General features: G+C 41.2%; 1 protein-coding gene across 10 annotated transcripts in view; it reads right to left on the bottom strand.

Moving 5' to 3' along the window:
- Positions 1–25,497, bottom strand: part of NAV1 (neuron navigator 1) — a 346,655-nt gene that overhangs the window by 212,756 nt on the left and 108,402 nt on the right. For 9 of the 10 annotated variants that reach the window (XM_072997117.2, XM_072997120.2, XM_072997122.2 and 6 more), the window contains exon 4: positions 18,040–18,978. The exons of the other annotated variant lie outside the window; for it this stretch is intronic. In XM_072997117.2, the coding sequence (XP_072853218.2) occupies positions 18,040–18,978 (939 nt within the window). The remainder of the gene's footprint in view (positions 1–18,039; positions 18,979–25,497) is intronic. 10 annotated transcript variants of the gene reach the window in all.

The following is a 25,497-nucleotide window of genomic DNA, read 5'->3' as shown; positions in this document are numbered from 1 at the left end:
GAGATGTGAAAGTCATGTTTCAGTATTTCAAGAGAAAGTCACCATGTTATCACAGGGAATTTCCAATGAATAATGCAGTGGCAGCGTGCTTGAGAAGACAATAATGCTACTGGCAAAATGGAAGTCATAGGATGCAACCCACATTGCCTCTAACACTGGAAATAATATATACGTAGCCATCATGACCGGCCACCACTGACAGCTTTAACCTCCATGAATTGATGCAACTCCATTTTCAAGATAAATTTTATTTTCAGTTCTCTTTATTCATTCATTCATTTTATATCCTGCCCATTCAGACTGAAGTCTACTCTGGGTGGCTAGCAACAATATTAAAATAAAATACTGTAAAACAACAATATTTATACACTAGACTAGAGGATGACAAAATAAGTTAGGCATCATAGGCAATAAATGTAATTAATAAATGTATATCCCACTTCTCCACTAAAAATAAACAATAATAAAGTGCAGATCAAATGGAAAATTAAAACACAAAAGTAAAGTAATCAATTCAAACAAATCTAATACAAATTTATTAATAGAAAAGAAAGAGCAACTTACATTACTGTATTTGTCATATATTGATTCAGTTTTTCCTCTACAACCTATTCATTTGTTCGTTTATAATAATGGTAATAATAATATTAGAACTACAGATGTGTCAGGAACCCTATGGATCATCAAGTCCAGCCCCTGTCAAAGAGGCACAGTGAGGAGTCAAACTCCCAATCTCTAGCTCCACAGCCACATACTTAAAGCACTATTTCATAGACTGTATCATCTCATCTTAAGAGAATGAGCAACAAAGAACATTTAGGAAATGGGTTAGGAAAAAGCACAGAATAAGAAACTGGAAGGAAAAGAGTAGATCTGAAGTCAGCAAGTTAAAACGGACACATTTATAAGCAGAATAAGGGGAAAGCATTATGTATCTTTAAGGATCCGAATTCATCCTTTGATTAACACCAGGGCACACTGTCACAAATTGTTGGCTTCATTAAAGAAGTTATGCACCTTTAAGAAGGAGTACTGTAATCTTCTGCTCTGCAATGACCTGGAACAAATCCCTCAAGGTAATATAGCCCCCAACTCTGCCTGGATGCTTCCATCGAAGCTTCAAATGAGATCTGAGAGGAATATTCATATCAAATCATCTACCATGAAGCTGACTACTGTAGAAAGAAAATAATTCAAGGGAGTAGTTTTCAAAAGACATGGAGGAATTGGTGGACAATTAAGTAGGGGGAGATACAATTTGAAGTAATGGATAGAGTATCAGACTAAAACAGAAGAGACTCTTGTTATGAAGCTCACTACTGGTTCAAAGCCACTCTGTATTTCTCATATCAAGCAACTTCATAGGGATGAAGGCAGAAAGGTACAGGAAACCATGTATATATCCCTGTGAGCTCTTGTGACAAAGGGAAAAATAATTCTTTAAAACAAAAAAGAATTAAGGCAAAAAAAAACCCATGAACCTCAAAAAAAGAAAATGGGGGCCTAAACTACTGTTTCTCATTAGTCTCAACAAGACCAGACCCACTGAATCAGTTGGCGAAACGTGAGCCAACACTTAGGTAAATCCAATTGATTCAATAGGTCTTCTTTAGTTGGGATTCAAGTTGTAATATTCCAGTAAACTGGAATCAGATCCAGTTTCTGGTGCTCCATAATATGAAAAAGCAGAACATGGATTCTTCAGTAGTTTGATCCAGCAGCATAGAGCAGACAACAAGGCCTTCTGTTCAAATGCCTGTGGGAAGTGCATTGCCTTCATCTCCTTCCCAAGACACCCAAATTGACAGCCATCACTATACACTGGGGTAGCAAATTCCACAGTTTAACTGCATGCTTTTTGGGATACTACTTCCCTTTGTGTCTTTCTTGAATCTCTCAGCATACAGCTTCATTAATTATGACCCAAGATCCTGGTGTTATATGTGTGACAGAAAACTCTAAAGCTCTGGAGTGGAGGTATACAATGCCATATCTTCCAAATATTTTGGACAACAGCTCCCATAAACCTGAGTCAATGAGGCTCATTGTCTGAGACTGTGGAAATTCCTGGCACTAGATTACCTATCTCTGCTCTAGAGTCTACGTTTTGCGTTATCCTTGATATGGAAAAAGCTTTGCAAGAACAGCCTCAGACAGTCAATATTGAAGAAGGCTTTCCTCCAATATTAAATCAGAAATCAAGATGCCATTTGGCTTAATGCCTTAACATTTTCAAGACCCACACTAGAATGTTACAGAAAAGATGTCAAGTCAAGACGCATTAATTGGTGTTTTATCTCATCATTGTCTTCTGAGAAAGCTCCAACAGTGTACTGGTTAGTCTTGGACTAGGATGTACGACACCTTGATTCAAATCCCACTTGACCATGAAGCCCCTGGGTGACTCTGGAAAAGATACATACTTTCAATCTGGCCTAATTCACAGAATTATTGTGAGGATAGAAGTGCAGAGGATGAAAGCCAAGAGTTCACAGGAGAAAGGATGGATATAAATATTACTAAAAAACAAAGCTCTGATTTTATATCAGTGTTAATGGAATTATGTTGAGAAGCTGCTGTGGCACTAACAGCAGTTACAGTATAGATGCTCAGTAAGATGAGCTCCTACACCTGAAAAAAATCATATATTCCCTCACAGTAACCTGCACTGTACTTGAAGCAGCCAATTAGCAAGTTTTGATATGTAAAAACACAGGTGTCAGTGTAATTGCTCCAACCCAATTTAATGTCAATAGCAAGAATAAGTAAAATCTATGTGTTATTTCAGTGTCTGTCTAAAACTATTACATTCCCATTTCTTCCTCACAACAACTGTGGGTTCAAGGTTATGTGGAGAGAGAGTGATTAGCTGAAGGTTATTTTCATGACTGAGGAATAATCTGTACCCATATCAATTGTATCATAGCATGACATGGTAACTACTACCACTTCATACTGCAATAATTCCCATACAAAGGTTTTCACACAGAAGTGGACAAATGAAAGCACATTTTAATCTGTTTTGCATTCATATACAAATACATACAGTACTTATACCTCTTTTTGGAAGTTATATGAACATAGAGAGTTGAATTTTATGTGCAGTACTTTATAGCACTGATAGAATTTACCCAATCTGCTGTCTGTGTAAGTAGCAAACCCGCTTCCCACAAGCTTTCATAACTAACCTCAGCCTCTAGTTTACATGAAATGTATAATTTGTATGTTGAAAATAGTCACTATAAAAACAGATGTTTCCACCACAACATTCTCTAGAGATACTTCCTAAGACAAGAAGAAACATTCCTGATACACAATCTGTACATATTCTTTACAAAATCTCTAAAACTGTTGAAGAATAGTCATAATTCTGCTAGCACACATACTTTATTGGTTGCCTCTCCCTTCACTCTTAGAATAGATAAAAAAAAACCTGAAGGAGGATCTGTCAAATCCTCCCAAACAATCTATAGGCATACATATTTACATTTACACTTCTCTATTCTCTTGTTTGTAGAACCTGTTTTCTCTGAAAATAACAGCAAACTTTCCATAGCACATTGATACCATATTTAAGTTATTATTTGTTAGAGATATATATATTTCTTGTTGTTCTGACTTTCCAGGACTTCCTAAGTTACATATAATAAAATGTATTTGAAAAAAACTAATGATTTTAAAGCCATTTTAAAAAAAGCATTCTTCAATAACAAAGTAAGAACAATTCCAAATCCTATTTTGAAAATCACTTTTAAATATGAAATGCCATATGGAATGATAAAGTCTTGGCTACCCGCCAGAAGCTCAACAGGCATAGAGTTAGCTTTAAGAGGAAGCTCAATAATCAAGGTGATGATACTGAAAGCCCTTTTTTATGTACTCCTCAACTCAGTGTCTTGTGAGGAGAGACCAAAGAATTAGTGCACTAGCTTTTGACCTACTGACATATAAATGACTCATGTTTGTTTGTTTTTTCCAGCAACATGGGCATACTAGATTAAGCATGTGCATCAGATTGCTTTTGCAGAAGTACCACAAGAATTTTGATAACTACATTAAGTAACGAGGCTCAAACCTCTTACAATTATTGCTTAACTGCCCATTCTCAAATCTCTCATACTAATGTAAATTCCAGTGTACCCAAAGGAAACACACATCATATTACAATCAAACCTGTTTCAGTTTGTTCTTCCCATGAATATTCTATTGGTCTGTACACTCCAAACACATTGATGATGATGATGATTTGTGGTTCCACCTAGCTTTAAATCCCCTGTCTAGACAACTGTGTGATGGTGCTAAAGACCATAAGCCTAATTACTGGAGAAATGGCCTCAGTGTTTCACACTTAATGTATATGGACAATATTATGTTATTTGCAAGCTCTCCTCATCAGCTGAATAGGTTTCTGAAACTTCATTAAAATTTGTCAAAAAAGGTAAATTCTCAGAGGGCAGCAACTATGCACTTAGCAATGAACAGTTTATTCAATTCTTAGAGGAGCAGAAAAGCTAAGAACATTTAAGCATCCATGGAAAAGTCAATATAAACTACAAGGAACTATAATTCAGGAACAAGTATTTTGATAGAATGAAAGCAATATTCAGAACAAAACTTGATGCAAAAGGAAAAGTTACTGCTATTAGTAGCTGGGGAACCCCACTATTAACATATTCTTTTGGAATCATGTACTGGAAGTACAGTGACCTTGATGATTTAAACAGAAAAATCCAAGTCCTTCCATCAGAACACCAATGCCATTATACAAAGGCATGCACAACGCACCTTTATTTGCCACAGAGTATGGGTGGATGCAGGCTTGTCAACCTCAATAATCTATCCTCTTCAGATGATAGCAGAAAGTGATAAAGGACTAACAGTATTACAATGTACAAGTGAGATCCAACCTACTTTAATGGAAGTTTCACAGCAAAGGAATACATGGCTGAACAGCACTCCAACTACCTCTTGGATAATAACGTTGATAAGCAAACATAAAACCTGTGACTTAAATTAAGCTGTCTTCAGGCTGAAACTGATTTAAATGCACAATCCAAGTTACTTGCACTAGATACTATTATTTATTTATTTATTTATTTATTTATTTATTTATTTATTTATTTATTTATTTATTTATTTATCTATCTATCTATCTATCTATCTATCTATCTATCTATCTGACTTTTACCCCGCCCCCCCTAGACAAAGTCTACTCGGGGCGGCTTACATACATAATAAAAACACAGCAATATAGCAAACATAAAAAATCATCTGAAACACAAACTTTAACACTTATTGCTAACAAAACATTGCCAAGATGACATACCTCAGGAAAGAAAAAATAAAGCTCAGTTAATTGACTGGAGGGAAGGCCTGCCTAAAGAGCCAAGTTTTTAAATGGCTTTTGAAAACACCCAGCGAGGGGGCCAAACGGATTTCAGTTGGGAGAGTGTTCCATAGCCAAGGGGCCACTGCCGAGAAGACCCGGTTTTTCGTTCTTTCTTTCTGGGCCTTCTTGGCGTTAGGCCCCTCAGCCATCCCTGCTGGCTATATCGGGTGATTCAGGTAGATCTAGGCGGGAGAAGATGATCTGCCAAGTATCAAGGTCCCAAACCATTTAGTGATTTGTACGTCATCATTAGCACTTTGAAATCAATGCAGAAATCAATGGGCAACCAGTGCAAAGCATATAAAAAGAATTATAAAAAATATAAAATATAAAATTATAAAAAACTTTAAAAAAATTATTATGAAGTAAGGTGTAATCAGGGTATGTCATAAATCTAAAGAAACAATTCAAAACAACATATCTGGATGCCCAAGCTAAAATCAACAGATTATAAGTGCAGGCTCAACCAAGTGGTAAAGATCATTTTTCAATAGTCATCCAAATCTTATGAATTACTCACATCTTTTTCTCTATATTATACATTCCAACTATCAACAGCTTTAGAAAATGAAACAGCAATAGAATACTTTGGCAAGCAATTTATCACAGCTAAAACAGTAGATTTTACTAATCCAAATTTCATACTTTCAGATAAGCAACAAACATATCTTATAGAAGTTGGAGTTCTCTCAACAAACAACCTCAAGAGTACAGAAAGTACCAAACATTAAGGCAAGAAATTAAAAGTAATCTATGGAAGCAAGATTAGGTTATTCTCCTCCACACACTATTTCTGGAACCAAGATCATTCCAAACTCTTTCGGCTACCAGTTTAAAACGATTGTTGCTGTTTAGTCATTAAGTCGTGTACGACTCTTCGTGACCCCATGGATGCCAGGCCCTCCTGTCTTCCACTGCCTCCTGGACTTTGGTCTAATTCATGTTGGTAGCTTTGATGATACTGTCCAACCATCTCGTTGGACAATTGTAAATGGCTGCTAATTTGCTTACTAAGATTCTTAGACTCCTTCACTGAACAGAGGGTTGAGCTTGATGACCTTGCAGACCGCTTCAAACTCAATTATTCTATGATTCAATTTCACTTCATCCATAATTTTTTAGGATGTGACACTTAATTTTTTGACTTGACACTTGGGTCCAACACTCTGCTATCATTATTATTGATGATATTGATGATGCTGCTGATTACAATCATGTGCAGATTACGGCGACTCATCATACCAACATTTCTTGATATGGAACACTCAGACCTGGTTTCTCATTTACTTTTTCCAAGGCACTTTAGGGCTCTGCATTTTGCTCAAGCTCACACAGGGTGGTCTTCTCCTACTAGGCACAGTGGGGAATCAAACTCAAGTGCTCCAGCTCATTGAGTTACCTAGCCAGCTCCTAAACACACTTCTGGGTAAGGAAATTACAGTTTAAAAGTAAGGAGAAACCTGCTTATTCTGTTTAGCTTCTAAGCATCTTCATGATCTGTTTTCAGGAATACTTTTAGTTAGTCCACTGCCATGTACTACAATAAACAATGCATTAAGAAGGACATAATCCTTTAAAAATATTCAAGGCACAGGAAAGAAAATAGACTTGAAGGAAATATTCTGATAGTTAAGTTAAATGATGTGGAAATCTTAGGTTACCAGAGAAGGAAGGGGGAATCTCTGCCCTGCCGACAAAAAAACCAATAAGTCATTTAGAAAAAGGTCAACTGGAATGTGATATAACTAATGCAACTGCCATGAGCAGGAAAGGGGAGTTCTTTACAAGAAGGTGATCACTGCAAGGGACATAGCTTAAGTAACTTTAGTTCACAACAGCAGTGAGTGAGAATTGATAGAATATGAACTTCTTTACCTCTCAGTACATTATAGTAGGCATTTCTAAAATAAATGAGCCTGGGAAAGTGACTATTTACACTACTCTATGCAACCCTTACAGAAGGTTAAAGTAATTTTCCCAAGCTCTGGAAACCATTTTAGCACTTTCAGTGCCCAGTCCATGTAGACCAAAACAGCTGGCCACCTTCTCCTCTGCAGTGTGACGGAGCATAAAGATTAGCATTTGCAATGCACACTGTATACAGGCTTCCAGCAATAGCTGTATGTTGGAGGAAAAAATGCATTCCTGCCATTAGCCCAGGGGTACAGCCCATAATACACTAACACTGATGAACAAACAATGAAAACTGTGTGCCCAAAATTTCACATATATTCAAGATCACAGAATATACATTTATTTAGTGTTAATGGGCATTAAATTTACATATTGAGAGGACATCTCCTACAGTTAAAGCACTGGCTAATTTGTGTTGACAAATCCTAGGTATGCACTCTTTCCTTAAGTACACAGGTAGCATCTGTTAGGAAGAAACACGTGCCTTGCTGTGTGTTGGCAGGGTGTCTATCATGTGACTGGTTACACACTGGTTGTAAAATCTGATTGCAATTAAATTTGCAACATTGTGTGACGGTTCACACAATGGGAACTGTGCCAATGGCAGAAACCACTTGTGCAATTATTATTGCACATGCTTTATTTTCCAGCAGGATTCCGAGCAGTGATTTGTAGAATAAGACTGCAGTCTAACTATTCCATGATTCTTTGAGATAATGTCAGTGATGTCATTATTGATTGGTAGCCCATGAATAGAGACTAATCTATCTACTCATTTAAGACATCCACTCTGCCCAATGCTGTTCCATTCAGATGTTACAAAGTACCCCCCCTCAACATACGCATACAATGTTACATCAGAATACTGACAGCCCTCTGGAATTTAGAGACTGATCCAGAACATTGAAGATTTATGGCAGAATTACAGTGAAAACCTGAAACAGAAACCTGTTTCACCTTGAAACAGAATCAGTATTTTAAAGATAACGTAGATTATGTTTTAAACACTTTTAAATTTTGAATATATACAAATATGGGCCCTTATGTTTATGCACACAGATTTAATCAATTCCACTCTCGTGGCTCAGCTTCAGAAATGAACTGATATAAAAGCACAGGGGAGAGAAAATCACACAGAATCTCACAACTGTACTTAAGGCCAAAATAAAATGTCATAATACTCCCTCATTCTGGCTTATTAAATTTTATTCACTCTCCCACATTTTCTCTGAAGACATTTTATTCAAATGCCACAAAATGAGTTGGAAGATAAACCATATGATGCGGCTTTCTGGACATACCCATACAATGCATATCATTCAGTCAGCAAAGTGTCAGCCCAAGGACATGGACTGGGTGAACAGTTGTTGTTTTTTAATTGAATGATGCAAAGCCTACCAAACTTCTTACTTTGGAAAAACAGATGTATAAGATGAAGAGAAATTTAATGGTTCTAATTTATAATGCAAGATTGAATGCCTTGATAAATCACGTTCCTTACTTGTTTGTTTACTATATTTGAATCCTGTCCTGCACTCAAAGAGCTGAAGTCAATCCCATGTACAGTACAGTGGTGCCTCGCTAGACAATGATAATCTGTACCACTGAAATCACTGTTTAGCGAAATCATTGTCTAGCGAAAAGCGTTTCCCCACTGGAACGCATTGAAACCTGTTTAATGCGTTCCAATGGGGAAGAATCGTCGTTGTCTAGCGAAGATCAGCCATAGGAAAGCCACTTTGCAAACCGCCAATCAGCTGTTTAAATCGCTGTCTTGCGAAACTGTCCCGAAAAAAAAACTGTTTGGGAGCACAGAGGAAGCTCTCAAAATCGTCATCTAGCGAAAATCGGTTTGCAAAGTAGGGACCAAACATTGTCCAGCGAAATTCCCCCACAGGAATCACTGTTTTGCAAATCGCTATAGCGATCGTAAAAAAGCCAATGTCTAGCGAAAAAACTGTCATGCGGGGTAACTGTCTAGCGAGGCACCACTGTATATTATTTCAGTTTGCCTGCATAAAATCAGATAAAGATGAGAAGTAGTGACTTTCGCGAAGCCTATCCAGCATGTTTTATGCATAGCTAAGCAGAGTTCTGAGTTCAGAATTCCCCAGTCAACACCCCTCTCTCCACATGCTACACTGCTTTAGCTCAGATAGACATATTTCAACTCATTAAACCAAGACATAACTGAGATGGTGTGCTCCATCTTCATGACACCTTTTTCCTTCTCTGTTCTTATTTATTTTGTCAGTGAAGATCTTGGATTAATTAATTAGACATACCAATCAAGACACTATAAGAACATAAGAGGAGGAGCCTTCCTGGATCGGCCCAAGGGTCCACCTAGTCCAGCTTCCTATATCTCACAGTGGTCCCACCAGATGCCTCTGAGAGCACACAAGATACCTAGATACCTGTCTCCTGATACCACTCCCCTGCATCTGGCATTTTGAAGTACCTTCCTTTTAAGCCTGGAGATTATACATCCCCCTCATGGCTTGTAACCTGTGATGAACTTTTCATCCAGAAATCTGTCCAATCCCCTTTTAAAGGCATCTAGGCCAGATGCCATCACCAATTCATGTGGCAAGTAGTTCCACAGACTAACATCACACTGGGTAAAGGAATATTATCTTTTGTCTGTTCTCACTCTCTCAACACTCTATTTGAGTGGATATCCACTGGTTCTAGTATTGCATGAGAGGGAAAAGAGCTTCCCTCTATCCACTTTATCCATCCTCAGCATAATTTTATACATCTCAGTCATGTCTTCCCTCAGGCACCTTTTCTCTTGACTAAAGAGTCCCAAATGCTGTAGCCTTTCCTCATAAGTGCGATACCCCAGCCCGGTAATCATTTTAGTTGCTCTCTTCTGCACCTTTTCCAGTTCCACTATGTCTTTTTTGACATGCCGTGACCAGAAATGTACGCAATACTACAGGTGCGGCTTTACCAGCCTTGTTTGCCAAGGCTAACACAGGCAAAAATCTGAAAACATGACTAAAATCTGGTTGCACATCCTAGTTTTTTCCTATCTTGACAACCATAATTTTCCCCATTTCGATGTAACACAGAATTGTGGTTAATTAATACAGGAATTGTTCTGTTATGTTGCACCAAGAAGGGAGGAGGAGAACAAGAGAAATATTTACCATAGTCTCAACTGAGCATAGAGAGCTGTCATAATAGCACATACCTCCATTCAAAGATACGTCCAAAGATCTAGATCAGCATTAGTCACTGTAGGCTACCTTTGACCCAAGTCATGGAAAGACAATTATTTGGGGTCGGAAGTAGCCCACAATGACTAATGCTGATTTTGTCTGACCTCAGGCACAGCACATTACAAAATACTCTAAAAAATACAGAATCATCCTTGGCTGAAATCTATGTTGAGAAGCTTCAACTACAGTCAGTAAAGGAAAACAGAAAGCCTTCCAAGAAAGCTATGGAAGACCTTAAAAAATTAATGAACATCTTGAGAAAAGCTCCCTGCTATGTGTTACATATACAGATATATCATGTACAGTAAATACGGTATAAACTAGAGCTAGTGGCTTTAATTGGCTTAATTAATAAATCAATCAACTAAATCTTTAGTTGGTCAATCAAGGGAATAGCGTTATCACATTTCATCAGTGTAGCTAGGGATAAAGGGTAATTTTGCTTCTGGCATGTTACTTATAACAGACAATGAGAGAAACATGTTAAAGGTGACGTTCTAACAGCATAATAATCTTTGTGTTCTTGTCCTTCTTTAAACATCCAAAAAAGTTAGCACTGATAGCTGCCTTTTGAGTGAGCAGGCTGTTTCACACATAATACCCCAGGAATCCAAACAATTCTTGATTGTGGTACTGAAGTTTCAGATAGCAGGGATGACACAGAAAGAACAGTGCCTTGCCTAAAACCTCTGAAAGGCCGTAGTTGAACAATGATGGGAAAGCATTTGATAGATTCATTCACCCCTACAACTACAATGAGACTTGAACTGCGTATTTTTCCCATGCCCACTCAGAGAAACAATTTCTAAAATACTGGTGCTAAGTATATATATTTCAATTAAGTTTACATGATTAAATAGATATGACATTAGAGTTAATGAGCTGGAAATTCTTTTCTCTCTTGTCAGGCCTAATACATGTACGCATACATTCACACACAGTTTTAATAAGGTAAGGGTTGATGAAATCAAAATCTCTCTCTCTTACCTACCGTAAATCCAATCTAAACCTTCTTCAAAACCAGTATTCAGTTTTCCAGTAGCATTTCAGTAGTTAAGGATCTTATTGGGAATCTTTTGCATGAGCCCAGATCCACACACGGAACCACACACCATTTTGCAGATCTTGTGCATTATAGCGATTTGTTTGTCTTACAGGTTGTATAATGCTAAGGAATGTGAAAACTCACTGGCATTACTGATTATCATTTACTCCAGCAAAGTCATTTGTGTGCTTTTAAAAAAATAGGAGAATAGAGATGGGCAAGGCTGGCAGGAGTGGGACTCCAAACACATGTTGCAGTGGGAAATGAACCAGCAGGAACCACTGAACTGGCAGTTCATGCCATTTCTGAGTGGGACCCAGGAGTCAAAGCAAGGTACTAGTGTTATCAAGGCATTCACACTTCTATTATTACTTTTATTTCTAAATATGTTTACATACGTATGAAATGTTCTTTTTCATACATACAGTGTGTTACTTTGCTTTCAAAGTGAAATTTAGTCCCCTGATAGCAGCAGATACACCCTAGTTATATACCCAATATGATACTGACTAAGGGATGCTATGAATACATCTACACCAACTATGTTTAGCCCAACACATACTTGAATAAAGAGATGGTGCAATTCACATTTCTTCATGAATCTGCTCACTAATAAAAGTGCCATTTTCAAGTTTCTTAGCACAGACATTAAAACCTCGCCGAAGAGGTTCTGTCCCCTGTGTTTCTCCAGGCAAACATCCAGGATGTCCCTCCCTTTACCATTACAGGGAAACCACCATTATGACCACCCCATTTTATCCCTGACATCAGATGTAATCTATTCAACACTCAGCTAAGAGATATACTCTTATTCTTTCTTTTGCAAAAAAACAGAGTGTGTTGCTGTTTTCCCAGGCTGAGCAGCCCATATGGACATAATGTTAAAACGTGATTTAGTAATAAAACAAAGAACCTGATCTCATGCTCCCCCACATCCTCTCCTCCTTTGACACATCCCTAAGGCTACAAGCTTCCGCTTACATTTCATTTTAACCACGTTTGATCTGACATCCAGGAACTAATCTTAATTATGCTTAATAGAAACAAATCGGTTTCAAAAATTACAGTATGATGAGTGCTTGCTTCTATTAACCTTAGATAAGATTAAACAGTTTGTCCAGGTTTAGAAAAAAAATGTAGCAAGTTAGGGTTCCAGTCCAATGTTATTAACATATAAATACTTGGACTTATCTTCACCCCTCTGTATTGTTAATATGTTGCTCACAAGACACAAAACATGGAAATATAGAAGGAATGATAGTGAACCTCTGTTCTCATATTTCAAGTAACCAGCCTATAGAACTTAAATGAATATACCTCTGCAATGATCTTGTCCTCTGCTATATACCTAAACTAATAAATATTTTACTAGCTTTTGCTGAGGATTTTATAATGATTTCAGTCATTATGAATAAAAAAGGAACTAAAGTCATCTTATCAGAGTTGATAAGAAAAAACTATCTCATACTGTCTGGAATCCAGCAGTAAAGTGCAACTACAGTAGACCTATTGAATCAATGGAATTTATGGAGGAGTTGATTCCCCAAATCCCCACTGATTCAATGGCCCTACTGTAGCTGGACTTACTACTAGGTTTAAGTCACTGTGTTCCTAGACTTCCAAATAGTCTTTGATAGGACCCTTCGTGATTGCCCCCAAAGCACAGCAATCACAGGATAAAATAGAATAACTTTTTATAGGTCAATTAAATTGTTAAATACCAGAATCAGACAGAAGGAATTTATGAGCTGTTATCTTAGTGAGGAAAGAGGTGTTTGGAGGTGCTTCCAAATTAATCTGTATTGAAACTTGCTCTTGTTAACATATTCATTAACAACCTGAAAAAAGGTGTGAACAGATTTGCAGATGATGCTGAATAATTTAAGTTAGTTGAATCACGAGCATACTGTGAAGAGCATTTAAAGGCTCTACAGGAACAAAAAAAAAAAAACAACAAAGTGGCAAATGAATTTCACTGATGGCAGATGCAAAGCGGCACACAGTAAGGTGAACTAATTCCAAAAGCTTGAGCACAGAATAAGCTAGCTACTGCTACTTGTTAAAGAGATATTGAACAGGTAGCACCACAAAAGTAGTAAACAAGAGCAGTACAGGTAGCAATCTGAAGAGTGAGATTCACTGACATGCTAGTCACCAAAGGTAATCAGGCTGGCAGGTTTGTTTGCTATCGCACAAGAGAAAACACAAGTGTTGTAGTACCTTTAAGGCTACCTAGTTTTATAGATTTTATAAAAACTAGTTAATCTTAAAGGTGCTACAAGATTTCTGGTTTCACTGGTCACCAAATACTGTAGATGTGATTATTAAAAATGAAAAAATAATAATAAATGGAGTAAGGTACATGCAGAGCAATTGAGGGCTCCTCAGAAAAAAACAAAGCAAAGCTAAAAAGTTGGAAACCCCCTAAACAGATACAACAAAAGTACCCAAGAATACAGTGTTTTATTCAAAGAATAATTAGAGGTCAGAAAATCAGGCTGAAGATGTGATAAATGAAACACACAGCACATGAAGTAAAAGAATGAAAATTCATCTACAAGGCATAGCAGAAACTAAAGAAAGCTTTTTCCCACAATCTGCTCTGTCAACTGATTAGGAATGATGAATAGTACAACAAAATCCACAAATGAAAAAAGAACAAAACTTAACCCAGGAATTAGATAATGTAATGGAAGAGAAAAATTGGCAATAAAAATTACAATATCCCTACCATCAAGGTTCCAAGATAGCAATTAGAAGCCAAATAGAAGGAATTTGCTACTTATTTATTTATTTTATTTTATTTTATTTTATTTTATTTTTGGACTTATATACCGCCCCATAGCGCTACAAGCACTCTCTGGGCGGTTTACAATTTAATTATACAGGCTACACATTGCCCCCCCAGCAAGCTGGGTACTCATTTTACCGACCTCGGAAGGATAGAAGGCTGAGTCAGCCTTGAGCCGGCTACCTGGGATTTGAACCCCAGGTCGTGAGCACAGTTTTAGCTGCAGTACAGCGGTTTAACCACTGCGCCACGAGGCAGGATCAATGGGCTCCGAACCCAAGTTTTTCCCCCAGGAACACATGGACTACCAGAAGTGTGGAGGGGGCAGACCAGAATATGTACTTCTAGTTTTGAAAAATGATATTCTCCATACAGGAGGGCATCGTAACTTACTTAAAAGGTGAACTGCTGTTCCTGTAGGCTTAAAAGAATATAAATTTACCTTTTTTTCCCCCTTTGAGGGGGCAGAGCATATGAGTTTGATAAGACCAGAAAATGTAACAACCACCATGAAGGTTATTTAGGGCCCCACGTTTGCACTTTGCCCACCCCTCTCTATGCAATTGCAAATTAACTGGTGTATTCACATCTGGTATCTGAGAGGGCTGGATATTGGATTACATGCATACATAACTGATTTAGCAAGATATAGCTATCTCTATAGCCTTTTGACTTTCCTATAACCTTCCCACCATTCAATCAGATGACAAATACATGGCAAGCCTGTATAACCCTCATAGGCTCAGAATGCCCCAAAAGAAGTTTGCAGTCTAAGGATTCTGGTATTCCAGGTTAGCTCCGAATCCTGAATTTTGTATGTGTTTGTACATGGTGTAGCAAGGCAAGAAGATCCCTGAGTACTGGAAGAGCCAGAAATAAGGCTTCATGCTCCATTTGCTTTTCCTTTTGACCCTGGCTAGGTTTGATACACCCTTCAGCTTTACGATTTATTTCTTCCTTGGAATTGGGGGGGAGGGGGATACAGGCAGCAAGTCAGTTCTCAGCCAAGACTGCAGTGTGCTGTTCTTTCTGGAGGAGCTCTGGGGAAATGGAAGTGGAAGCATTTTGCCTAGAAACACAAATCAGCCGCTGAGCAACCTGCTTTATGCATCCCCCACCAGCCAAGCACAGATGACCCTCCAATTGCTATAACATGTTATGGTGTGCTTCTAGTTTATTCACTGGTAAACCAGGCAGCTGACTCTTTGGGGAGAGGAAGTTGTACCATGCAAAAGTTTCCCTGCATGGATCTACAGATGAACAGTTCTCAAATCACAGCCCTCCTTGACATTCCCTTCTAGGAATGCAAACCAATGTTCTTCTCTTCTAACACACATCCTCTTGCAACAGCAGCCTGGCATGCCACACACACTTTCTTCTAATTCTGCCAATGTCTAATTAACGTATAGTGCTATGCTGGTTCTGCATTTCCTCTCAAGCATCAGCTTTATCCAGTGTACTTGGACACTAAAACTTGCTTTATGCGTGATGCTTTTCCTCAGAGAAGAAATATCTCTCTCTCTCTCTCTCTCTCTCTCTTATCCAGGATTTCAGATATGCCTCCTCTCAGCCCTGCCTGGAGAATTAAAGTATTGAACCTTTTAAAAGACTGGTACATTTTGCATGCAAAGCATGGCCCCTTTCTCCATTACTGCATGCAACTGTTGCCCTACTAACACATATTCAGTTCTATATTTCCAGTATGCTCTCAATATTCACCAGCAATCTCTACAATACAGTTAATATTCATCTTGCTTGCATCCTAGCCCTACATCTCACCTGCCATAGGTCTTTCAGTCCTAACTTCACAGCTTTTCTATCTTTCCATTATTGCTTCCTTCTTCCCATTCAACAGTTGTTGAACCGTCTCCTTTTCACTATGAACTGTTGCGCCTGTCCTTCAGCAGCCCTACTTCCTCTCGAGCAGGTCTTTCCTATTATGTCATAAATATAGTACAACTGATTCTCAGATCTGTGTCAAATAAATAAATGAATAAATAAATGTTGCTCTTTCAGCTTGGAGCAACAGTTGTTAGTCAACTCAAAGGGTGTGGGAGTTTTTCCAATATGAATTTTAAAATGCTGAGAGTTAAGAATATCATAAGTTCTTTGAAAAACCAAGCTACTATAATACTCATCTGCTCAGACCTTTTGCCTCTATTTGAATTTTCTCCTCCTTATATAGACCTCCATTAATGAGCACCATTTACTGGGGGCTGGGAGTTTTCTATTCTTTAGTGATGGATCATTATAAGCAGAGCCGTTGCATAGAAACCAGATTATTGGTGCTTAAGAGATGATTTTTATTTATTCTCCCTATATATTTATAAAGCAGCCATTCCTGGGTGGGCAGAGAGATTCCAGGTAGAAAAGAGTACTGTAACTGCAGCACTAAAGCACTGGTAACTGCTGTCCCTATGCAGATCTCCGTAGTAACCAAACAGTGTATGATCCTCCCTTTCTGTTCCAGGAGGCAACCTCATCAACATGCCCTTCCCTCTCCACAACCCTGTACCCCACTTGCCATGTTGCAGGCTTTCGTTTTAGCTGCAGCTGGCATGAAGCTGTGTTAACGACCACTCCCCTCTTTCACCAACAGCAACCAGAAGGCAATGATGGCTTACTCTGTGCCCAGCACGTCTGCTCTATTCTGCATGCACACCTCCTTATGGGAAAACACACACACAGCCTACAACCCAGCTGTCTGCAGTATCTCAAAGCCCATGCTTTATGTGCTCTGTGTATGACAACCCATGTTACAGTTACAATTTTTGTTTCTCTATCTTGCCTGGACTCTACCCACCCACGTTATCTTACACACATATCACTGCATACTCCCTACAAGAGAATCAGAAGACTAGCATGATATATCTGCAAACACAAAAAAGACCATTTCCCTGCTCACTTACTAAGAGATACATAGGGTGCCATCCATTTTAGCACTAATTCTTGCATCCACCTGCACTTGTTCCGACACTAGCTAGTTTGTTCCTACAAATTCTTGGCAGGTCTTCAGCTTTTCTCTAGGTTTAACAGTTCTCTCTTCCTAATTCAGTCTGCTCTATTTCTTCAGCAGAAATGGAGGTGTGGGGGGGGGGAGGAACCACCCTGTCCTTTGCTTTCCCTTGACCTGGTTCTATGGTTTTGAGGAAAGAAACAAAATGAGATCATTTCTGTACCATCACCCATTTCTGCTACCTATTTCATAAGAAAATTAAGGAATTTTGACCTATATTTCTTTTATATGACAGTTTAAGCTCATTGGAGATGCTACTTCTTAGATTCTTCTACTAAGGGAAGGAAAAGACTTTGCTCTGTTCACAAACCCAGAATGAAGCAAAGGAGTAAGAAGATGCTTCCCAGGGTGCTGACAGCTGTAAAATGGCCACAGTTAGGTGACAGATCAGTGGCAACCCATTATTTGGAGTAAGACTTCACATCCCGCTTTCCTGGCACTAATCAGGCACTAAGCAACGAGACTGGGCCATCACACCCCAGCTCAGTGCATGCATGCCTTCCCCACACCCGAGTGTCTCGGCGGCCACCTGTCCTCGGGAAGCGCGCTTCCTTCTCCCATTCGAGTCTCCCCAATAACCTTCAGCGAGCAAGACAGCCATCCATCCATCCATCCATCCAAGGGGAGGAAGGGGACAGCAAGGACAGACCGACTCACCGAGCATCTGGCTGAAGAGCAGCTGCTCTAGATCGCCCAGCACCGTGACCACCAGCTCGGGATCCACCTTCAAGAAGGCTTTCTCCTCCGTCGGAGGCGCCCCCTTCCCGGCCGGCTGGGTGGCCGGTGGCTGCTGCTGCTGCTTCTGTTGAGCCACCTTGCCTTTGGCGGAGAGGATCTCGTCGTCCGACTTGGGGTCGTCGGCGTTGCCGGCCTCGGGCGTCTTACTGAGGGGCTTGACCTCGGCGTAAGGGCCGCGCGGGATCCGGCTGGGCTTGCCCAGGTTGGACGGCAGCGGCGCCAGCGGCGGGGGCGGCTTGTTCCCGGCGGCCGGGGCTAGCTTGGCTTGGAAGAGCGAGTGTTCGGACCTGGAGAGGTTCTTGGACATCATCGAGGGCGCCTCCTTGCCGCCTTTGAAGCCCCTTCCTCCTCCTCCGCCGCCGCCGCCGAAGCCCTTGACAGCCTTGGCCATGTCGTCGCTCCACTTGGGCTCGTAGAGCTGCATCTTCTTCTCGCTGTCCGTCAGGAAGGACAGGTTGGTGAGCGACTTCTGCTTGCGCAGGTTGGAGGCCAGCGGCACCCGGCCCTCCAGGCTGCCGGACTTGAAGACCTTCAGCTCGGCCGCCTTGGGCGCCACCCCGGCGGGGCCCTTGGCGTTCGCGCGCTTCTGCATCATGGCTTTGTTGCCTTCGGGGGTGGCGGTGGCCGTCGCCCTACTCTCCGTCGCCGTGATGGGTGGTGGTGGTGGTGGTGTCGCTGTCCCCGTCGCCGCCGCCGCCGCCGCCTTCCTGAATCCCCTCAGCCCCGGCTCTGGCCCTTCCTCGCCGCTCAGCGCCCCGTCCTGCTGCAGGCTGGTGACGTTGTTGTTGCTGCCGCCGCCGCCGCTGCCAAGCATCTTCTTCCCGCCCGCCGCGAGGAAACCATTTAAAAGCCCAGCCTCTGAAGCACGAGGAAAGAATGAAAGAGGAGAGAGAAAGAGAGAGAGAAATGGGGAGGGGGGACGGAGGAGGGTGGGGGCAGGGCGGGAAACAAGGAGGGGGGTAAAAAAGGCGGGGGAGAGAAGGCAGAGGTGGTGGGTGGGGGATAAAACAGAAAAAGAGACACCCTGTCAAAGCAGCCGGTGCCACCTTCCCCGCCCCGGCGCGCTCACAGAGGCGCAGACCGCAGCCACTGCCCCTCCTATCCCTTCCAGCGCCGCTGGGGAGACTGGGGGGGGGGGGACCACGGCGACTGTCGAGGGAAACAAAAAAGGGGGGCCCTCCCGCCCTCCTTCGCCCCTCCGCTGGCCAGCGAGATGCTGCCGGCACGGCAGAGAAAGGGAGTGGAGCGCTGTGGGGGCCGCGAGACGTGCGCGAGGCTATTTCTGGCTCGCCGAAGAGGAGGCGTGTGTAATTGTGCGTGAGGGCGAGGGTGTGTGTATATGGATACATATATGAATAAGCAGGCGCGCGCCCGTCCGCCTGCGCACACAAACCCCCTCACGCAGCCTGGCTCGCCCACCGGCCTCCGTGTTCGGAAGGAACTGGGGGGGGGAGAGCTGGGCGACAAGGACGCCTCAGCTGGCGAAAGGGGCGAGGCGGGCGAGGTCTGAGGGAATCCAGGCGGGAAGGGAAGGTTCTACCTGCCTGGCGACCTCCGGCAATGATGGGCGCACAAGAGAAAGGCTTCGGCCAGGCCAGTCTCTGTTCCGCCCTTCGTGTACATCTCAGGAGAGACAGAGACAGACACACACACACAGGGAGCGCCCCAAATCTCGGCTTGATTCGTGAAAACCCGCTTCAAAACGGCCCAAAAGGTTCCGACGCTCTTTGTTCTGCAATGCTTTCTCTCTAAATCACGTTGGCGGTAAAGGGAAGTTATCAGCACGTGCCCAAATGCACTCTTGGATCCCCGGCACTCCGAGTAGGAAAACCCCGCTGAATCTTCAGTTCTCTCCCAAAGGCTTTACTGAAAACGACTTCCTTCCCATGCAGTTGCACGTCAAGATCTAACGTACAAAGCACAGACACTTTGGTACAGTAGTTAGCGTTCCTGCTAATTACATCTTAGCCTGGTGTTGTGCAACTAGTTCCCCAGTTAAGTTATAATCATACGAACATATATGTGCACATTAGAGAGGTTGTGGTCCCACGTATGACAAACCAGTGACTTCTTATAGAAGATTTCCAATAAAACAAACAGACTTCCTCACTCTCCCATTGTACCTATGAAAAGATTCAGCTGCCACTCAGAAAAAAATGAATGGCGAGCCCCAAAAGAAAGGCAGGAATTGGAGCACCCACTACCTTGTTCTGGTGAAAGAATATGGCAGTGGTGGCAAATTGCTGTAACAGTGAAACCCTCTGCACCCAAATGGTATTTCCAAGAGGTCAGTGTTAAACATCATTCCTGCCCCTGGATAATGTCTAGCTCTGGATATTGGGCAAGAAGCTTCACATGGTTCAGGCCCGCATTTCAGTGCAAAATACACATCATGGCATGTACAGAGTGAGGATTGCCACTCTGCAAGTGTATGCCATCTGCCTCGTATGAGCTGTACTTACTACCTACACTTACGGTACTCCACGATCAGTTATGCAGAAAGAATTAGTGTAACCCACACACAGTGATTTGTAGAGATCACATGCAATGAAACACCTGTCTTGCCTACTTATCTATTTATTTATTGTTTTTTTAAAAAGCGTGTGTGTTTTTCCTCTACTTTCCAATGTCTAAAGAATGAGTTGGGTCAATAACATTAATTTTAGAACCATCCATACAATAAGTCTACTTAAAAAGCAATTGGAGGCAATTTAAGTAACTCAGGAGTGCAGAAAGATATTCAAGACAATCAGGAGTACAGAAAGATACTCAAAGGCCACACCAAAGACCTGTAAAAACAAACCTTACATCTTTCATTGGCAACAGAAGACAGAGTAAGAACGGACTAGCTAGACGAGGACTGAGAAGCAACCATATTTCAGAGAGAGGTAGAATATGTTGACTTTACTGGATAACAAGAGGTGAGGAGATCTTTTAGCTAGACTAGTCTTGACAAACTTGAGTTTTATAGGTAATGACCAGGGCTCTGAAATCTGCATAGAAACAGACAGATACTCAGAAACTCTCCAGACTGAGAGCCTTAGAATCTAAGGAGATGACCTTCTGAACATATCTGTGTAATCATCCAACTACAGTGAGAACCAGTGCAGCTTAACGGCAAAAAAGGGACAAAACAAAACCCTGAGTTGTGATGTCTCCAGTTCTGATCTCACCTCTACTATTAGGCAAGGAACTTCTCCAATCAACTTACCTGTCTTGCTGAGATAATGCATGCAACCTACTTTTACCATTCTGAAGCTCAATATGAGACAAAAGTTCTATATAAAAGCTCAGTACTGTATTGGTTCATGTTCACTGCTTTAAAAAGGAGAGGAAAAGGATCCCTGAGACATGAAAGCAGAAGTAACATGATTTCTCAGAGCATGTTAAAAAGAAACCCAACCAAACCCTTGTTTCCTTAAATGCTTTTAGTAACTCGTTACTAACAGCTCCCAAATGTGCTTTGAGTTCATACCGCTGATTTTCTTGGGAAATCTTGAATCAGTGGGACTGCTGTTTCAGTGAGAATGAAAAATTTTACTGAATTCTAAATCCCCGAGTGGCCAGATTAAGAATACATAATTGGGTGGGCCACTTTTCAAGAGCTGTGTGCCCAAATATAAGTTGCACAGCCCAGTATATGTACTAGCGGAGTGAGTAATCCATTTTGAGAAAGGAATTCTCAGGGATTACTGAAGTTAAGCAATTTGGGTCAACCTGATGATGTGAAAACAGCCAAGACTCAGGTGGTCTATCTCTCATGGGATGACAGAGGAGACCCGCAGACATCCATAAAGCAAATTACTCAGAGAGGAAGTGCTCACTCAGTCCTGAGTCACTACAGCATTGCTGGTCAGCTGTAACTAGCTCTCAAACCTTCAGCCAACTTAAATAAAGTGGGGCAGGCTTGTTATCTCTGCACAGACATTGACCTGAAAGCGTGCACGTCTCATCCACATTACTCATAGGACAGAAACATTTGGATTTGAGATACAGTTGCTGAGAATACTTTGCCTTCAGGACATGTAGAATATGTGGACAGAATGCCTTATCAGAGGCTGGGCAGGAAACAAAAGAATCTGAAGAATCACTCTATAGAAACTCACTGTTACATACTGGTAGAAAGCTTTGGCTTGCAACCTTGTATTTTTGCATATCATCAGACCTTTTTTCTTCCAAGCTTCTACCCACTCATTGCAACTCACCTACAACTTAATCCAACCTCTCTCCTTACACAATGAGTTTCCTTGCTTGTTTAATTGGTTAGGCACAAGTCTTAGAAAAGTTCATTTTCTGGAGTAGCTCCCAGGATCCAGTTAGCATAGCCACTGGTCATTCTGGTTAGAGGATTCTGAGAGCTCTAATCAAAAAAGGAACTTTTCCAAGTTGTAGCTAGGTGCACTGATTATGCAAAAAGGGGCACAGAGTCATTAAAAATTAGCCTAAAAGAATAGACTAATATGTGTATTTTGTCCTCAAAAACTTGTTCTGAAATAAATAGTTTGAGAGATGATCTGACCATGAATGTTTCAAAGAACAGAAGGGTACAAGAGCCATCTCTGATCAAAGCCAGCAAACTGGCTTGCAGATCAAGGTTCTGTTGCAATCCTCTCGTGCTTATGGGCTTTTCATAGGCAAATGGTCAGAAACCTATTACTTGTGCCATCCAATGATGGCAATCATGTACATGTTTCCACACCTTCAGTAGGCTGTGCTTTGCATAATCAATTGCAGGAAGGAAAAAGCCAGAGGAGGAGTACACTCATTGCACAATTGCCATTCTCTGTGTGTTTTTTTCTCAGTTGGATTCTGACTTATATGAAAAGAACGCTGGACTAGATAAGCCTTTGGTCTGATCCAGCACAGTTCTTATGATTAGCACTGGCCATTAGGTCATCTGTACCTCCTCAGATTTCCCTGTTTCCTCAAAGCTTAGACTTCTTCACAGTAGTCAAAGAAACTGATTTTCCAGCAACAATATATTGCTGCGAATTATCACTATATAATATAAAGTGTTATTCGGTTGCTCAGCATTCAATGGACAATTAAAACCTATGAGATTCACGAAATATAGACTCCTGGTAGAGACAAAAATGGCTAGACCTAGTATGTTGATACAACTCAACACAGCAGCCTGCATTATTTTTTAAAAACACTTCATGTGGAAATGACTATGGAAATTCCTCTAATGAGCGCCTACACTTCAAAATTTACCATTACACTACTTACCAGAGGGGGGTGATTACAAATTTGAGGGATAAAAGCAGAAACTAAGCCTTTAGGTTGTTTGTTGTCTTTTCTAGTCTGGTATTTAATGAGTGATAGCTGACATTTTATTTTCTGCCATTTCAGGGACACTTTCACACTGAAAGGTCCGATAAAAAGTACTTCAAGGCCACAATCTGTTGGTGATTTATACGTTAAAATTTTGTAACTCATCACAGCAAATTGCCACTAATTAGAGGCTGGTTTTGTTATTGTTGCCCAATTGGGTGCATGCCTTGTAATACAACCAACAACTCATTAGCTAGTAACAATTTCCATGGAGAGTTATGCCATTTCACACTCATGAAAAGCAACAACAGGATTCTGGTCTAAGTCAATAACAATTAAATAAATTAATGTGGGACACAGAAACCCCCAAAACCCCACACATGAACATACATACTTGCACATAAAGCAGCCACATATGCATGCAATACCTGAATACCCATATGTTCTCTAGGCTCCTTAAACTAGGCTATGCACTTCTTTTCTACAGTGGTTTTTTTTTTTTACCATGGTGTCCTTTGTTGCATATCTCCTTTAACTTATCATTAATACAGTTATATTGGGAGTTTGGGACATGAAGTGTATAGGTAAATCAGGTAACCAGCTGGATTTAGAAATTTAGAAATACTGGTTCTGTTGAAGCAGCAACTCCTTTTAAGAATGCTTTTATGGCTCTTTGGGAAGGCATTGTGCCCAGGGAAAATGTTTGCAACTCAGAAGGCATGCTGTCAAAGTCCTTACCCAGAGTGCTATTTATTCAAGAAGCAGGCAGAAACACATGTAATCATGGGCAAAGATTCTGATCTCCTATGCTGGTGGAAACCACAGTCCCAAAATGGATACATGAATGTATCTTGTACCACGTCCAGGGCCATGGAGGCAGAAGTTTGAACTGAATCAAAAATGTATGTAGTTTCTGCCAAGGATTATAACAGCAGCTCATCGCTATAGTAGTGGCCCCAAATTATCCACAAAGCTCCTTCTCATACACAGGTGGACCCATCTGTAGTACTATGCAGTTCTTGTCTACAAGAACAGTGCAGAGCCTTTTGACTCCCAGATGTGTTGTACTACAGTTCCCTTAGTCCTTCACCACTGGCCATGCCATCTGTACCTTTTGGGATTCAAAGTTTAAAACATCTGGAAGCACAGAGCTTCCTCACATCTGGCATACAGCTATCAGATTACGGCTGTGATCTTATGCACAGCTATCTGAAATTAAACATTGTGAGATTTATTTTTACCCAAAAAGGTACAAGGTGAGGCTCTTCGATGCTCTCTGCTTTCACTGACATTTTTGCAGGCCTGGCCCATTAGTTCTTCTATGTCTCCTTATCAGAATGCTCACCAGAACTAGGCCTGCCATTAAGCGGAATGTCTTAGTTGCCAGGAGCTGCAGTCAGAGTTTCTCCTAAACTTCCTTGTTGTGTGTGCTTTGCAGTCTGTCTTCCACCCCTTAAACAAGCCTGTTCCCCTCAAGTACTGAAGTCAGATTAAACTGCCAGTCCATTTAGCTTTTGAAAATCAAATGGTGGGTGCAGTCTTGCATTTTGTCTTGGGCGTAAGGCTGGGACAGCCATTGCCCAGGATGAGATGTCTGCTGACAGCTGAAAGTTGGTAGCAAAGTTACTGCCTCACCACTTGACCCCACCTAGCTGTCCAAGAAGCACCTGCCCTATGCAGCTGGGCAGCTGGTGGCAGCTGGAAGAAACAAAGGTCCCATTGCTAGTGCTATCTTCCCGTTTCCTTCCTTCCTGTGACAGCATGGCAGGGGCAGGGGCATTGCTTCTCCCCCACCTCAGGCAGCAGAGGTCCCTGTGTCAACATTACTCAGGCTGCAAAATGCCTTGGGCTGAGCCCCCAAGCAACACACCCATCTCTGATCAAAGGCAAATGGAGTGCCTGTAGAGTAGTGCGGGTTCACTAGGTACTTTATTGAGGTCTCTGATCCCTGCATTTGAGCAGTTAAGGAAGAGGCATCAGAGCTGGGTGGAGAAATGTGGGACAAAATGGCTATGATATGCATAGTCAGTCACGGGATTTTTCTGCAGTTTGGCCTTTCATTTCAAGAGCCCTTCAGAGGAATATAATGCAGACAGCGCACTA

Source organism: Pogona vitticeps, chromosome 4, assembly GCF_051106095.1.
Source record: "Pogona vitticeps strain Pit_001003342236 chromosome 4, PviZW2.1, whole genome shotgun sequence".
Taxonomy (NCBI): Eukaryota; Metazoa; Chordata; class Lepidosauria; order Squamata; family Agamidae; genus Pogona; species Pogona vitticeps.
The sequence above is the reverse complement of the archived record's forward strand: the minus strand, read 5'-3'. Positions and strand labels throughout refer to the sequence as shown.